The sequence below is a fragment of the Mobula hypostoma genome, chromosome 2, assembly GCF_963921235.1.
Source record: "Mobula hypostoma chromosome 2, sMobHyp1.1, whole genome shotgun sequence".
NCBI classification, from domain to species: Eukaryota; Metazoa; Chordata; class Chondrichthyes; order Myliobatiformes; family Myliobatidae; genus Mobula; species Mobula hypostoma.
The window spans coordinates 228,183,207-228,198,996 of record NC_086098.1 but is presented as its reverse complement, the minus strand read 5'-3'; the positions used below and the strand labels follow the sequence as shown (position 1 = coordinate 228,198,996).

The window sequence follows — 15,790 nt, the reverse complement described above, 5'->3', positions numbered from 1 at the left end:
CCAGTCCTGCCCCTCCTGTAGCCAAATTTCACTAATGGCTATAATGTCGTAATTCCATGTGTCAATCCACGCCCTCAGCTCGTCAGCCTTCCCCACAATACTCCTCGCGTTGAAATAGACACATGGCAGAAGATTATTATCACCACACACAACCCTTCTGTTTGTGACTTTGCATGAACTTTTAACATCATTTATTTTCACTCCCGCTCCACTATCTGCTCTGGCACTCTGGTAAGTCCTCCAAGTTTAAATGTCCCGGAATAACGTAAAGTTGATAGAAGGGAACTTTTTACAGCATTGCTGAGGGACGGCTGGAGCTGACAACCTGAAGACAACATGAGCGTGGAAGACTCAGACATCCCAACAGATCCTCATTGTTGTACTCATGGGGTCCAGAGCTGGAACATCAGTTGACTGGGGCATTTGGGCAGTGGACCTGAGCCAGCTTACAACTGAAGCAGGTTCAGCGACTGCATCTATTTCAATGCAGAGGAATGGCTCATTGGGTGACAGGCCAGTTTTAGCCAATTGAGAGTCACAGTCAGGACAGTGGATGAAACAGTCTACCACAAGGAGGAGGAAGAGTTCGAGGTCTGGTGCCAGGGAAATAATCTCTTCCTCAATGTCAACTGGACAAAGTACAGGGAAAGCTGCACATCGGCAGCACAGCAGTTTCAAACTCCTCAGAGTGCACACCTCACATAATCGCTCACCGTTCCAGAACACATCCTCCACTGAAAAGAAAGCTCACCAGTGCCTCCACTTTTAGAACAGGCTGAAGAGAACTGGACTGTGCACATCTATACTAACAACCTTCTTCAGATGGGCAGCGGAGAGCATCCTAACCTGCTGCATCTCTGTGTAGTGTGGAAACTGCACTGTGATGACAGTAGTGCTCTGCAACAGGTAATTAAAACTACCCAGGTATTACTGGTGCCAGCCTACCCACCATCAAGGATGTATATACAAAAAGGTGCAATGTTATTCTTGCTATCAGCGAGGGAAGGAATGTATCTGCCTCAAATATTGTGATGAGACATTCTGATTAGGCCCGGAACTACTCTTTCCTCTTAGTACATGTTGAGCTGTGGGGTATTGAGTTGAATGCTTCCACAGATTCTGTGATCAAGCTGCCAAATCATTACACTGAGTAAGTTGTAGTAACACGTTACCTGTTTAAATGTATTACTTCGATGAAAATTCAATTCGTATTGAAGAACCAAATTCATGTCAAACAAACAATATCTAAGAAGGTGTAAAATGAGCTTCTTACCGGAACAGGGCCCACTTTAGAATGTCCAAGAGACAATTTCAGACTATACAAAAGCAAAGCGGAAGAGCAGAACATGATTATATCACAGAGGAAATGGTCAGCAACTCTGGTTTTAACAATGCTGATGCAGACTGACTTTAAACTCTTTCAGTCACTAAAGGCACATGTAACAAATAAACTGGAAGTTTTGACCTGCACTGAATTGTTTGATTGGAAGGATGTGATAAAGATCACAGGTATGTTCCAGTCAAAACATTTGATCATGCTATCTATTTAAATACCACTTTTCAAGCAAGGCTCAATCTGGAACTTCAGATGGATATTAAAGTTTTTTGGCACTTGGCAAATGAAGAGCAGTTAGCTCTTCTAGGATTCATCTGACCGATGTTTATCCTTTAATGACAAGGAACTTCTAGTATTGCTAAAATAAACTGAGTGGTAATTACTTTACTCTGCATGAACTGACGCCATGTTCCGTTACTGAACTGAGGGCATGAACAGCCTTTTCGTACAAGTTTGTTTAAAAAAAAAAGGTGGTAATTTTGTCCTGCACAAACCGAAACAATGCTCTCTTATGCTAATGTCTGAGGGCACAAATGGTATTTCGATTGTAAGTTTGCTTCTCCTTACTGATTCAGCATTACGGATCCAATCAGTTTCATCCCTGCGATATTGACCCTCGCAGAGACACTCGCATCCTGCAAAAGTCCAAAACCACAAAGAAAAATTCCAATGACAAACAGTTTTATCAAAATGTGAGACGTTTTACACAGGGGTAAAAAAAGATTTTAGTACTTACAATGTTCAGGACAAAAAGTGATACAAGTGATGAGTTTGGGAGGATCGCTAATACGTCAAGGGCACCATATGCACGAACGCTGATGCTGTTTTTTGCAGCCCTCACAACTGGTGGCTTAGTAGCTTTGAGGTTCATTATCATGTTCATATTAGGATAGAGCTCTTTCAGCTGTGTAGAAAGGTAAGCTATTAATATTTGTGTGTGTGAGATCAACTTTCTTCTCCGTAGAATCTGCCTGATCTTTAAGCAAAACAGCATTTTATGTTTTTTAAAAATATATTTCAGGTTTCCAGAATCTGTAGTGGTGGTGCTTGTGCTCCTCACTGTGCTGTAAGGTGCAAAGAATCAATGATCCGGTGAGTTGGCTTGTCAAAACCCGTTGTTGATATCAGACAAAGGTACGCAAAATCATGAAACACTTACCTGAGGCATGATTAAACCAAAGGACCTTGTGTTTAATCTGAATGGTGACTGTTTCGGGATCTGGGGAAAAGAGAAAACAATTAGCAAACTTTGCTTTGGTTTACATAGAAACATAGAAAACCTACAGCACAATACAGGCCCTTTGGCCCACAAAGCTGTGCCGAACATGTCCTTACCTTAGAAATTACCTAGGGTTGCCCATAGCCCTCTATTTTTCTGAGCTCCATGTACCTGTCCAGGAGTCTCCTAAAAGACCCTATCATTTCCGCCTCCACCACTGTCGCCGGCAGCCCATTCCATGCACTCACCACTCTCTGCATTAAAAAAAAACTTACCCCCGACATCCCCTCTGTACCTACTTCCAAGCACCTTAAAACTGTGCCCTCTCTTGCTAGCCATTTCAGCTCTGGGAAAAACCCTCTGACTATCCACATGATCAATGCTTCTCATTATCTTGTACACCTCTATCAGGTCACCTCTCATCCTCCATCGCTCCAGGGAGAAAAGGCCGAATTCCCTCAACCTATTCTCATAAGGCATGCTCCCCAGTCCAGGCAACATCCTTGTAAATCTCCTCTGCACCTTTCCTGTGGTTTCCACATCCTTCCTGTAGTGAGGCGACCAGAACTGAGCACAGTATGGTCTGACTGTGTTATCCCACAGTCTTCATTTCTGAGGTGGGATTTGGAAACAACTGCAGACTGCATTAGGGGAGGGACAATTACCAGGTGGAAAGCCGCAACGACCATGTTTCTGGCACTGAATCTTGTTTGGTGGCTCAGAAGTGAAGAGGGGAGCTAGTAGGAGAGAAATGGTGATAGGGTAGTTCAGGGACCAGACAGGAGGTTGTGTGGATGTGAAAGAGAATTCCAGATGATATGTTGCCTTCCAAATGCCAGGGTCAGGGATACCTCTGATTAAGTACACCTCAGTCTTAAGGGGGAGTATAAGCAACTGGAGGTTTTTGTACATAATGATTCCAACAACATGGCTAGGATGAGGCCCTGCAAAGTGAATATAGGCAGCTAGGTAGGAAGCTGAAAAGCAGGATCTCAAGGGTAGTAATCTCTGTATTGCTGTCGGTGCCATGTGCCAGTGAGGGTAAGAATGGGATATATGGCAGTTGAACGTGTGTCTGAAGAACTAGTGAAGTGGGAATCATTTCACCATTTGTGGATCATTGGGAAGGTATGACCTGTAAAAAAGGGATGAGTTACACCTGAACTCAAGGAGGACCAATATCCTTGAGAACAGGTTTGCTAGAACTGTTAGGGGGAGTTTAAACTAGTTTGACAGGGGGATGGAGCAATTAGTGTAAGGATACATGCAGCTTGTAGTGAGAATGTAAGGAAGGATAGGCCATGGATAGGACATAATTGCGTTTGGTTGGATGAGTTGAAACGTGCCATTTTTACTGAAGAACTATCAGGGACAAGGGTGATGAACTTGGATTATGGGTCAATACATGGAACTATGACACTGTGGCCATGATGGAGACCTGGTTATCACAAGGGCAGCAATAACTGCTGGATGTTGCAGGGTTTAGATGTTTCAAAAAGGACAAGGAGGGACTTAAAAGAGGTGGGAAAGTGGCATTGCTAATCACAGTTGCAGAAATGGAGGACATTGTGGAGGGATTGTCTACTGAGTCAGTGTGGGGTGGAAGGTCACACAATTGGGAGTACTCTATAGACCTATGCCCCCGTCCTCACCCACCCCAATAACAAGTGATATATTTTACATTAGATTAACATTATTTATGTTTATCTTAATCTTGCTTTATAATGTAACTGATATATGTATTTGAACTAATTCACCTCTTGACTGTATCTTTGCCTTTTTAAGAAATCAATAAAAAGATTAATAAAGAAAGAAAGAAAGACAGTCTCTACTCACCATTGTATCTGTAATCTTCATTTGCAAAGCTCCAGCTTTCTGAAACACAAATCCTGCTGAATTAGCCAGGAAATCGGATATTCCCAAGTACAACATGTGATTGCTTTGACTAGGGAGGCTGACTGGAGGTGGCTTGAAGGGAGGTTCTTTACGATGTCCCACTCTGAAAACTTCACCCTATAAAAAGAATTAGATATCAAATGCCAGGTCTAGGAGAATGCAGGCCCATAAAATACTACTTAACCAATGCTTGTCTATTCCTGGTTTTCTTTGAAAAAGTACAGATAGCCATTTCCTTGGACCCTCACAGTCCTTCCAGTGAAAGTTTGCACTGGGTTTGCGTAGTTGTAAAGAGTGACAGTGTATTGGAAATCAGCTTGGTTCATGGGGATGAAGGGATCTTGCAGATAATAACATCAACTACCAAACATAAATCACCTTTTAAATTCTTGGTGTCAATGGTAAACAAACACATCAAAGGGTGTAAAGACTGCCCAAGGGACAATATTGGATGACCTGTCTTGGGTCCAGTGCATACTGTAGATAAAATCACAAGGAAAACACAACTGCGTCTTTCTTGGGAGGTGAAGGAGGTTCAGCTCATCTCTAAACACTCCGACAAACTTGTACTGTTGAAGGTATCCTGACCGGTTACATCATGGTCTGGTACGGTAATTCAAATGTGCAGGGACGTAAGAAGCAGCAGAGAGTAGTGGCCTCACTCCAATACATCTCAGGTACATCCCTCTCCAGATGAGTCACCTCAACCCAAACTGGTACGTTGTTCCAGACAGGAAGAGTGCGTCAGCATCACTCCCACCTCCACCCGGCCCAGGGACACAACCCAGATTGTCAGTGATGACTTGGATCCCCACTATCCATGACATGCCATCTTCTGACAGCTAACCTGAGGGAGGAGGTACAGAAGCCTGAAGTCCCACACCACCACGTCCCACAGCTACTTCCTTCAACCATCTGGCTTTTGAACCTCAAACAAGATAAAATCTGCAGATGCTGGAAATCCAAGCAACACACCCAAAATGCTGGAGGAACTCAGCAGGCCAGGCAGCGTCTATGGGGAAAAAGTATAGTTGACACTTCGGGCTGAGATCCTTCAGCAGGACAAGAGGGAAAAAAAGGTGAGGAGTAGATTTAAAAGATGGGGGAGAGGAGAGAGAAACACAAGGTGGTAGGTGAAACCGAGAGAGGAAGGGATGAAGTAAAGAGCTGGGAAGTTGATTGGTGAAAAAGATACAGGGCTGGAAAAGGGGGAGTCTGATAGGAGAGGACAGAAAGCCGTGGAAGAAAGAAAAGGGTGGACGAGCACCAGAGGGAGGTGATGGGTAGGCAGGCAGATAAGATGAGAGAAGGAAAAGGGAATGGGGAATGATGAAGGGGGGGTGCATTACCAGAAGTTCGAGAAATCGATGTTCATGCCATCAGGTTGGAGGCTACCCAGACAGAATAGAAGGTGTTGTTCCTCCAACCTAAGTGTGGCCTCATCACGATATTGGAGGAGGCCATGGATTGACATGTTGAAATGGGAATGGGAAGTGGAATTAAAATGGGTGGGCACTGGGAGATCCCGTTTCTTCTGGTGGATGGAGCGTAGGTGATTGGTGAAGCAGTGTCCCAGACTATGTTGGGTCTCACCAATATACAGAAGGCCACACCGGAAGCATTGGATACAGTACTCACAGGTGAAGTGTCACCTCACCTGAAAGGACTGTTTGGGACCCTGGATGGTGGCGAGGGGGGCGATGTAGGGGCAGGTGTGGCACTTGCTCGGCTTGCAAGAATAAGTGCCAGGAGGGAGATCAGTGGGGAGGGACGAATGGACAAGGGAGTCGCATAGGGAGAGATCGCTGTAGAAAGCAGAAAGTGGGGGTAGGAAAAGATGTTCTTGGTGGTGGAATCCCATTGGGGGTGGTGGAAGTTCCAAAGAATTATGTGCTGGATGTGGAGGCTGGTGAGGTGGTAGGTGAAAAATAGTTAACTGCCACTCCATCTAACCTGTTTTACATCTACCTCTCTCTTTTCAGTTGTCAATGCATACCTTAAAATCCAGGTCCATGGCATTGGATGTGAATTTAATTGGATTAACCAGAGAATAGTCAACCCCAGCGAAGGCATTAAGGCGGAAAGATACTGAGAACATAGAGGGAAAAGAGCATTAAACATCAGATTGTACTCGATTAAACATTATTATCCTTAGTATAGTCACATTACACCACTGAATGTCAAAGAACTTGTGATTTCATTCTTGCTTATTCATTACTGTTGAACTCCTGAATGTCGGAGTTCTGTATCTCTCAGCAGCTTGATCAAAGCCAACTGGTTGACAGAGGTTTGGAGGTCCAAATGGAGACACAAGAGACTGCCGATTCTGGAATCTGGAGCTCCACACAATGTGCTGACGGAACTCTAAATGGGTCAGCAGAGTCCAGAAGAAGGGTCTTGACACAAAACATCTTCCATCCGGCAGGAGCACGAGAGGAGGCAACTCTCGTGATTTAAACTCTCAAGATTTAAAAAGACTGCGTTTGGCGGCCCAATCAAATAGCAATTCATTAGCAAGGGAAAATAAAAATAAGGCAGGAATAAGTGCGGCAGCCATTGTGTAAATGAACTAGTGTCGGGGGTGGGGGAGGGTTTGGCTCATCCAGTTTGTGCAAGGTACATATATGATAAATATCCTTTTAATTCTTTGTTCTTCATCTATCGGTACACAGTTAGTGCAGTGAGAATGGATCCAGGGGCTGTGTTGTGTTCTTGTGTGAGATGTGGGAATTCAGGGAGACCTCCAGCCTCCCGGATAACCACATCTACACCTGGTGCACCGAGCTGCAGCTCCTCAGAGAGCATGTCAAAGATCTGGAGCTGCAGTTTGATGACCTTCAGCTCATGTGGGAAACCGAGGGGGTGATAGATCGGAGCTACAGGGAAGTAGTCACCCCTAAGATGCATGAGGCTGGTACCTGGATGATTGTCAGGAGAAGGAAAGGAAATGGGCAGTCAGCGCAGAGCACTCCTGTAGCCATTCCCGTCTGTAATAAGTACAGTATACTGCTTTTCGATACTGTCTGGAGGGGAGCAATTTACCGGGGGAAGCTACAGATCTCTGGCACTGTGGATCAGAAGCTGGGAGCAGAAGAAGACTGCCGTAGTGATAGAGGATTCCATAGAGTAGACACGAGATTCTGTGGACACAAATAGAGACACAGAGATAATATGTTGTCTCCCAGCTGCCAGTGTCAGGGACGTCTCGGATCGGGTCCACGGCATTCCAAAGGGGGAAGGGGGAGCAGCCAGAAGCTGTGATACAATGACATTGGTAGGAAAAGAGAGGAGGGAGGTCCTGAAGAGGGTAGAAATAGGATGATTTGGCAGGTAAATGTGGAACTGAGGAACCGGTGCAGGGGACACACATCAAAGTTGCTGGTGAACGCAGCAGGCCAGGCAGCATCTATAGGAAGAGGTGCAGTCGACGTTTCAGGCCGGTGCAGGGGGCAAGGTTTCAGATTTCTGGATCATTGGAATCTCTTTGGGGCGGGGAGGAGAAGGTATGACCTGTACAAAAAGGCCAGGTTACACCTGACCCTGAGGGGGACCAATATCCGGTGAGCAGTTTTGTAATGATGGGAGTTACACTATATAGAGGCCCCCAAACAGTGGCCGGGATTGGGGCTAAAAATTACAATGGGAGATAGAAACTGCATGTCACAAAGGCATTTTACAATAGTCATGGGGGGGTTACAATTTGCAGGTAGGTTGGGACAATCAGATTCATGCTGATTTTGGCTCCCAAGAGAGAGAATTTGCAGAATGTCTACAAGATAATGAAGTGATAGGGTTGAGCTTGGGGCAGTTGGTATATAAGCAGAATTAGTGTGTGGTGAGGAAGGACAGGCAGATGCTAGGGCAAAATTGCAGTCAGTGGGTTGAGTTAAAATGTAACATGGGGCCAAAATCAAAAAAGGATGATGAACACAGGACTGAGGGTGTTATATTTGAATTCTCGCAATATACGGGATAAAGTAGATGCTCTTGTAACGCAGTTAAGAGGTTGGCGGATATGATGATGTGAGCTTTGCTGAGTCGTGGCTGAAAGAAGATCATAGTTGGGAGCTTAACATCCAAGGATACACATTGTATCAAAAGGCCAGGTAGGTACACAGAGGGGAGGTGGGTATGCTCTGTTGGTAAAAAATGAAATCAAATCCTTAGGAAGAGGTGACATGGCAACATAAGATGTAGAGTACTTGTGGGAAGAGGCAAGAAAACTCCAAGGGTATAAAGATCCTGATGGGAATTACACTATATACAGGCCCCCAAACGGTGGCCGGGATTAGGGCTACAAATTACAATGGGAGATAGAAACTGCATGTCACAAAGGCATTTTACAATAGTCGTGGGGGGTTTCAATATGCAGGTAGGTTGGGAGAATCAGATTCGTGCTGGTTTTGGCTCCCAAGAGAGAGAATTTGCAGAATGCCTACAAGATGGCTTTTCAGAGCAGCTCGTGGTTGAGCCCACAAGGGGATCAGCTATTCTGGATTGGGTGTTGTGTAATGAACCAGATTTGATTAGGGAGCTTGAGGTAAAGGAACACTGAGGTGTCAGTGAACATAATATGACAGAATCCACCCTGAAATTTGAGAAGAAGATAAAGTCAAATGGAGTATTACAGTGGAGTAAAAGGTAATTAGAGACATAAGAGAGGAGCTGGCTAAAATTAATAGGAAGGGGACAGCAGAGCAGTAAAAGGCAGCAGCTGTAGGAAAGACATTAACATGGATAGAGCATCGACTGATGGGAAAGAGGCAAAGGGTGGAAATAAAGGAAGCTGCCGGTGATCAGTGGTGTTCTGCAGGGGTCAGTATAGGGACTGATTCTTTTCACATTATATCTCAATGATTTGAATGATGGAATTCATAGCTTTGTGGCCAAGTTGCGGACAATTTGAAGATAGGCGGCGGGGCAGGTGGTGTTGAGGAAGCAGAGAGACTGCAGAAGGACTTAGACAGATTAGAAAAATGGGCAAAGATGGAATATAGTGCTGGGAAGTGTATGGACATACACTTTGGTAGAAGAAGTAAAAGTGTAGACTACTTTCTAAATAGGAAGAATTTTTTTTAAATCCAAGGTGCAGAGGGATTTGGGAATCCTTGTATAGGATTCCCTAAAGATTAACTTGCAGGTCGAGTTGGTAGTGAGGAAGGTAAATGCAATGTCAGCATTCATTTCAAGAGGACTAGAATATAAAAGCAAGGATAGTACTGTTGAAGATTTATAAAGCACTGATGAGGCCTCACTTGGAGTAACGTGAGCAATTTTGGGCCCCTTATCTAAAAAAGGATGTGCTGACATTGGAGGGGGTTCAAATGATGTTCACGAAAATGATTCTGGGAATGAATGGCTTATCGTGTGAAGAGTGGTTGCTGACTCTGGACCTGTACTCAACTAGAATTTAATGAGGGGGGATCTCATTGAAACCTATCAAATGTTGAAATTCCTAGACAGACTGGATGTGAAGACAATGTATCCTACAGTGGGAGAGTTTAGAACCAGAGAGCACAACCTTAGAATGGAGGCACGTCAATTTAGAATGGAGATGAGGAGGAATTTCTTTAGCCAGAGCATAGTGAATCTGTGGAATTCATTGCCACAGGTGGCTACGGAGGCCAGGTTATTGGGTGCGTTTAAGGTGGAGTTTGATAGATTTTTGACAAGTCAGGGTGTGAAAGATTACAGGGAGATGGCAAGAGGATGGGGTTGAGAGGGAAATTGACCGGCCATGATCAAATGGTGGAGAAGAGCTGATGGGCCAAATGGACTAATTCTGCTCCTATATCATATGGACTCATGGCCTTGTCTTATGCAACAGACACAACATGTTGGATGAATTCAGCTGGTCAGGCACCATTCAACAGTAAATGAATAAATAGTTGACGTTTCAGGCTGAGACCCTTCAGCATGGCTGGAAAGGGAGGGGGAAGATGCCAGAATAAGAGGTGGGTGGGGGAAACGAGGGAGGACAAGCTGGAAGATGATAGATGAAGCTTGGTGGGTGGAGGAGGGGGAGTGTGGGAGGTGATAAGTAGAAAAGGCAAAAGGCTGGAGAAGAGATCTGACAAGAGAAGAGAGTGGATTGTGGGAGAAGAAGAAGGAGGAAGGTATCAGGGCAAGGTGAAGAAGAGGTAAGAGGCCAGAGTGTGGAAGTGAACAAGAGGGAAGGGGTAGGAGAAAAAAATTACTGCAAGTTGAAGAAATTGATGTTTACGCCATCAGGTTGGAAGCTACCTTGATTGCTCCTCCACCAAAGAGTGGCCTCATTGTAGCAGAAAAGGAGGCTATGGACCAACGGGTCAGAAAGGGGATAGGAATTGAAATGGTCGGCCACCAGGATATTCCAGTTTTTTGTGGGTGGAGCTGAGGTGCTCGTCAAAGCGGTCCCCCAATATACATTAACTCTCGCCAATATAGAGGGGGCACCATCAGGAGCAGCAGATACAGTCGGTGACCCTAACAGGTTCTCAGGTGAAGTGTTGCCTCACCTCGAGTGTCTGTTTGGGGCCCTGAATCAAGATGAGGGAGGAGGTAAATGGAGGGCGTAGCAATTCTGCCACCTGCAGGGATAAGTGCCGGGAGGGAGATTAGTGGGGGGTGGGGGTACCAATGGACAAGGAAATCATGGAAGGTGCAATCCCTGTGGAAAGCGGAGAGTAAAGATGTGTTTGGTGGTAGGGTCCCATTGAAGATGGTGGATGTTATGGAGAATGTGTTGGATCATGGGGTAATATTTTAGGACAAAAGGAACTCTATCCCTGTTAATGCAACAGGAAGATTGGGTGAGTGCGAATGTCTGGGAAAGGAAGGAGATGCAGGTGAGGGCAGCATCAGTGGTGGAGGAAGGGAAACCCTGTCCTTTGAAGGAGGAAGACATCTCTGATGTTCTGAAAAGGAAAGCCTCATCCTGGCATCAAATGTGTCGGATACAAAGGAACTGAGAAAAGGGAATGGCATTTTTACAGGAGACGGGGTGTGAAAAGAGGTATAGGCAAGATAGCTGTGGGAATTGGTGCATTTATGAAAGATGTCAGTAGACAGTTTGTCTCCAGTGGTGGAGACAGAGAGATTGAGAAAGCAGAGAGAGCTGTAGAAATGGACCAAGTGAAGTTAAGGATAGGGTGGAAGCTGGAGGCAAAGTTGATGAATTTGGCGAGCTCAGCATGGGTGCATGAAGCAACACCAATACAATTGTCAGTATGGCACAGAAAGATTTGGGGAGCATTACCAGGGACGGCTTGGAACATGGACTGTTCTACATAGGCAACAAAAAAACAAGCATATCTGGGGCCCGTGGCTACACCTTGAGTTTGGAGAAAGTGGAAGGAGCCAAGAGAAATTGTTGAGGGTGAGGACCAGCTCTGCCAGATTGAGGGGGTGGGTGGTGGAGGGGGACTAGTCTGATCTGATGTCAAGAAAGAAATGGAGAACTTTAAGTCCTTCTTGTTGGAGGATAGAAGTGTATAAGGAACTGGACATCCACGTGACAATGAGACAGTCAGGACCAGGTAACTGAAAGTTGTTGAGGAGATTGAGAACATGTGTAGTGTTGTGGATACAGGTGGGATATCTGTCCACTTCTCTCCATGGATGCTACCTGACCTGCTGAGTGTCTACAGAGCTTTGTTTGTTGGTTTACAGAGCCGGCTGTGTCACAGCAATCAGGCATTTCCAGGTGGGATTCCCAATCCACGTTGAGATGCTGTCAGGGTTCAAGTTGAGGACTGCAAAAGACCCCATTTCCTGCTCTATGTGTGAATATTTGTGGCCTGGTTAGGCTTAGTTTTGACCTTCTCCATCCCTTATCAAGTGAAATCACAGAAAGCAGCCTCCCCCCTCCATGGACGCATTTATATTTCTCACTGCCTCAGTAAAGCAGCCAGCATAATCGAAGGTCCCACACACCCCGGGCAATCTGTTTTCTCCTCTCCCCATCGGGCAGAAGATACAAAAGCCTGAAAGCATGTGAGTTTATGGAACTCATTGTCACAGAGCGTGTGGAGACCAAGTCATTGGGTGTACTTAAAGCAGAGGTTGATAGGTTCTTCATTAGTAAGTGTGTTAAAGGTTATGGGGCGAAGGCGGGAGAATGGAGCTGAGAGGGAAAATAAATCAGCCATGACCAAATGGCAGAACAGACTCAATGGGGTAAGTGACCTAATTCTGCTCCTGTGTATTATGGTCTTATGGACATTGCTTGACTCAATCACCTTCTCTTTCAATACATCCACACCCATTTCCTTCACTCCTTTTATTTGTCACAAACAGTCCCAGCCCCAGCTATACCCAGACCCATGGCCAAATCTTTTATATCCTTGAACAAACTGTGACAGTCCTCACTGTTAATTCCTCATATTCTCCTAATTCCCTTTTCCCTGTGTTCTCCTGGGATCCTTGATTGTGGCACCTGATTCTCATCTAAACCTGCAGCATAAAAACCCCGGCTTTGCATCCATTCATGGCCAGATCGTTGCTTCAGCCTGTGTGGTTGTTCACGTTCTAGGCCACTTAGAATTGTGTATTCTAAGTTTCATTTCCTCACTGTCTGCCTGTGTCAACTCCATCTTTCGGCCACTTAAAATTGTGTATTCTAAGTTTTGTTTTCTCACTGTTTGCCTGTATCTGTCCTAGTGCCCTTCCCTTGGACAACATCGGTGGTGTGGAGAGGGGAGACTTGCAGCATGGGCAATTGCCGGTCTTCCATACAACCTCGCCCAGGCCCATGCCCTGCAAACCTTCCAAGGCGCAAATCCATGGTCTCACGAGACTAACAGATGCCTATATTAGATAGCTCATTCTTTCTTTCTGTACATACCAGCACTGGTCAGTTCTGCCCTTACTTTGGCACAGTGTTTCTTTGATTTTTCTTTTACACATACAGCTGCAGGTCCTACAGTTTTATCACCTGCAACACATTCTTACATTAAAAAGTTTCATTTGACCTTAAATCCCTCTTTAAACTGCCACTTTAGGTCAGCAGTCCCAGGCTAACAGAGATTTTCCCTTGAAAGGACACGGAAACATTGATACTGTTTCTCCCTCCATAGAATCTGCCCGACCTGCTGGGAGTTTCCTCCATCTGCTCTCAGGATGAGGCTTTTCATTCCAGGATGAGGGAAATGTCCTCCTTTTTTAAAGAAAGGAGCTTCCCTTCCTCCACCATCAACTCTGCTCTCAAACGCATCTCCCCCATTTCACGTACATCTGCTCTCACTCCATCCTCCCGCCACCGCACTAGGAATAGGGTTCCCCTGGTCCTCACCTACCACCCCACCAGCCTCCGGGTCCAACATATTATTCTCCGTAACTTCCGCCACCTCCAACAGGATCCCACCACTAAGCACGTCTTTCCCTTCCTGCGCCCCCCCGCTTTCCGCAGGAATCGCTCCCTACGTGACTCCCTTGTCCATTTGTCCCCCCCCATCCCTTCCCACTGATCTCCCTCCTGGCACTTAACCTTGTAAGCGGAACAAGTGCTACACGTGCCCTTACACTTCCTCCCTTACCACCATTCAGGGCCCCAGACAGTCCTTCCAGGTGAGGCGACACTTCACCTGTGAGTCGGCTGGGTTGACACACTGCTTCCAATGTTCCCGATGTGGCCTTCTACACATTGGCGAGACCCGATACAGACTGGGAGATCGTTTCGCTGAACACCTACGCTCTGTCTGCCAGAGAAAGCAGGATCTCCCAGTGGTCACACATTTTACACTTTGTAATTGCACGTCCCATTCTGATATGTCTACCCACGGCCTCCTCTACTGTAAAGATGAAGCCACACTCAGGTTGGAGGAACAACACCTTATATTCCATTTGGGTAGCCTCCAACCTGATGGCATGAACATTGACTTCTCTAACTTCCGCTAATGCCCCACCTCCCCCTCGTACCCCATCCGTTATTTATTTATATACACACATTCTTTCTCTCTCTCTCCTTTTTCTCCCTCTGTCCCTCTCACTATACACCTTGCCCATCCTCTGGGCTTTTTCTCCCCCCTCCCCCTTTTGTTTCTCCCTGGGCCTCCTGTCCCATGATCCTCTCGTATCCCTTTTGCCAATCACCTGTTCAGCTCTTGGCTCCATCCCTCCCCCTCCTGTCTTCTCCTATCATTTCGGGTCTCCCCCTCCCCCTCCCACTTTCAAATCTCTTACTAGCTCTTCTTTCAGTTAGTCCTGATGAAGGGTCTCAGCCCGAAACATCGACTGAACCTCTTCCTAGAGATGCTGCCTGGCCTGCTGCGTTCACCAGCAACTTTTATGTGTGTTGCTTGAAATTCCGGCATCTGCAGGCTTCCTGTTGTTTCTATTTTCATGTCAGTTTTGCAGCTTCTGCGGGGTTTTTTTCTGATTTTCACTCTCCAATGACTGTTGTTGCCAGATGCAATGTAAGTGATGAGAGGTGGGGCGGGGGGGAGTGGTAGGGGAGGGTCAATCCACTTTTGTTTCAGATTATTTGCATATACTACATATTCATTTGATCTTCCTGTGCAAATGTGATCCATTGCAGGGAGCACAAGGCAGCATCCTTGTGACGGTCTCTGAAAGGTGATGGGTGAGGATAGAAAAGGAAGAACGTAAAACAACCTACTTTTCATGCTCTTTAGATCATTTTTCAGATCTTTGATGGCATTAGAGATTTGAGAACAAATCTGTGAAGAAATAATAAATGACAATTATCTGACTCTGACATTCTGCCACGTTTTTACATCTATAACAGTATGCAAGTTAACAGCAGAAATATCCGATATGAAGGTTGATGGGAGATGACCGACCTGTTTGTTAAGAGCACGCTTGATGGGTTTCTCTACGAATTTGCGGAATAGATTGTACAACCATCTACAAAACACAACATTGTTAGGTCAAAACAAATCTGTGCATTGTGCAGAATCACCTGCAAATGCAGAAAATACTCTGGAATAAGGATGTGGGCTGGCGTGCGGGAGTAAGCATCACCAAATGGTTCACCTGCAAATGTTTTGTGTGAGTAAATTACCTCATTTTGACATTAGACCTAATCAGATCCCAGTGAATCATGCAAATAGAGCTAATCTGAAAATTTAGAGTCCATAGAGTTTTACCTCACAGAAATAGTACATGCCAGTCGAAGGGCCTTGTCTCAGCTGGTCCCATTTGTCAGCATTTGACCCACAACTCTCTAAACCTTTCCTACTCAAGTGCCTGTCCAAATGCAGAGTGTTAAGTCAGAGTGTGGGGCAGTTGAGGTACAGGTAAGTACAGCTTGTAACGAGTTTGTGAGGAAGGATAGGCAGTTGATAGTCATTGGGATGAGTTTTAATGCAAGTATCGGGAACAAGGGTGATGAGTTTGGA

General features: G+C 45.5%; 1 protein-coding gene across 1 annotated transcript in view; it reads right to left on the bottom strand.

The window, feature by feature from the left end:
* Positions 1-15,790, bottom strand: part of LOC134336977 (bactericidal permeability-increasing protein-like) — a 39,921-nt gene that overhangs the window by 8,628 nt on the left and 15,503 nt on the right. The window contains exons 5-12 of the mRNA XM_063031723.1: positions 15,233-15,296; positions 15,049-15,109; positions 6,448-6,539; positions 4,392-4,568; positions 2,496-2,555; positions 2,073-2,240; positions 1,904-1,971; positions 1,274-1,316 (exon numbers count right to left, since the gene is read on the bottom strand). Coding sequence (XP_062887793.1) covers positions 1,274-1,316; positions 1,904-1,971; positions 2,073-2,240; positions 2,496-2,555; positions 4,392-4,568; positions 6,448-6,539; positions 15,049-15,109; positions 15,233-15,296 — 733 coding nt within the window. The remainder of the gene's footprint in view (positions 1-1,273; positions 1,317-1,903; positions 1,972-2,072; positions 2,241-2,495; positions 2,556-4,391; positions 4,569-6,447; positions 6,540-15,048; positions 15,110-15,232; positions 15,297-15,790) is intronic.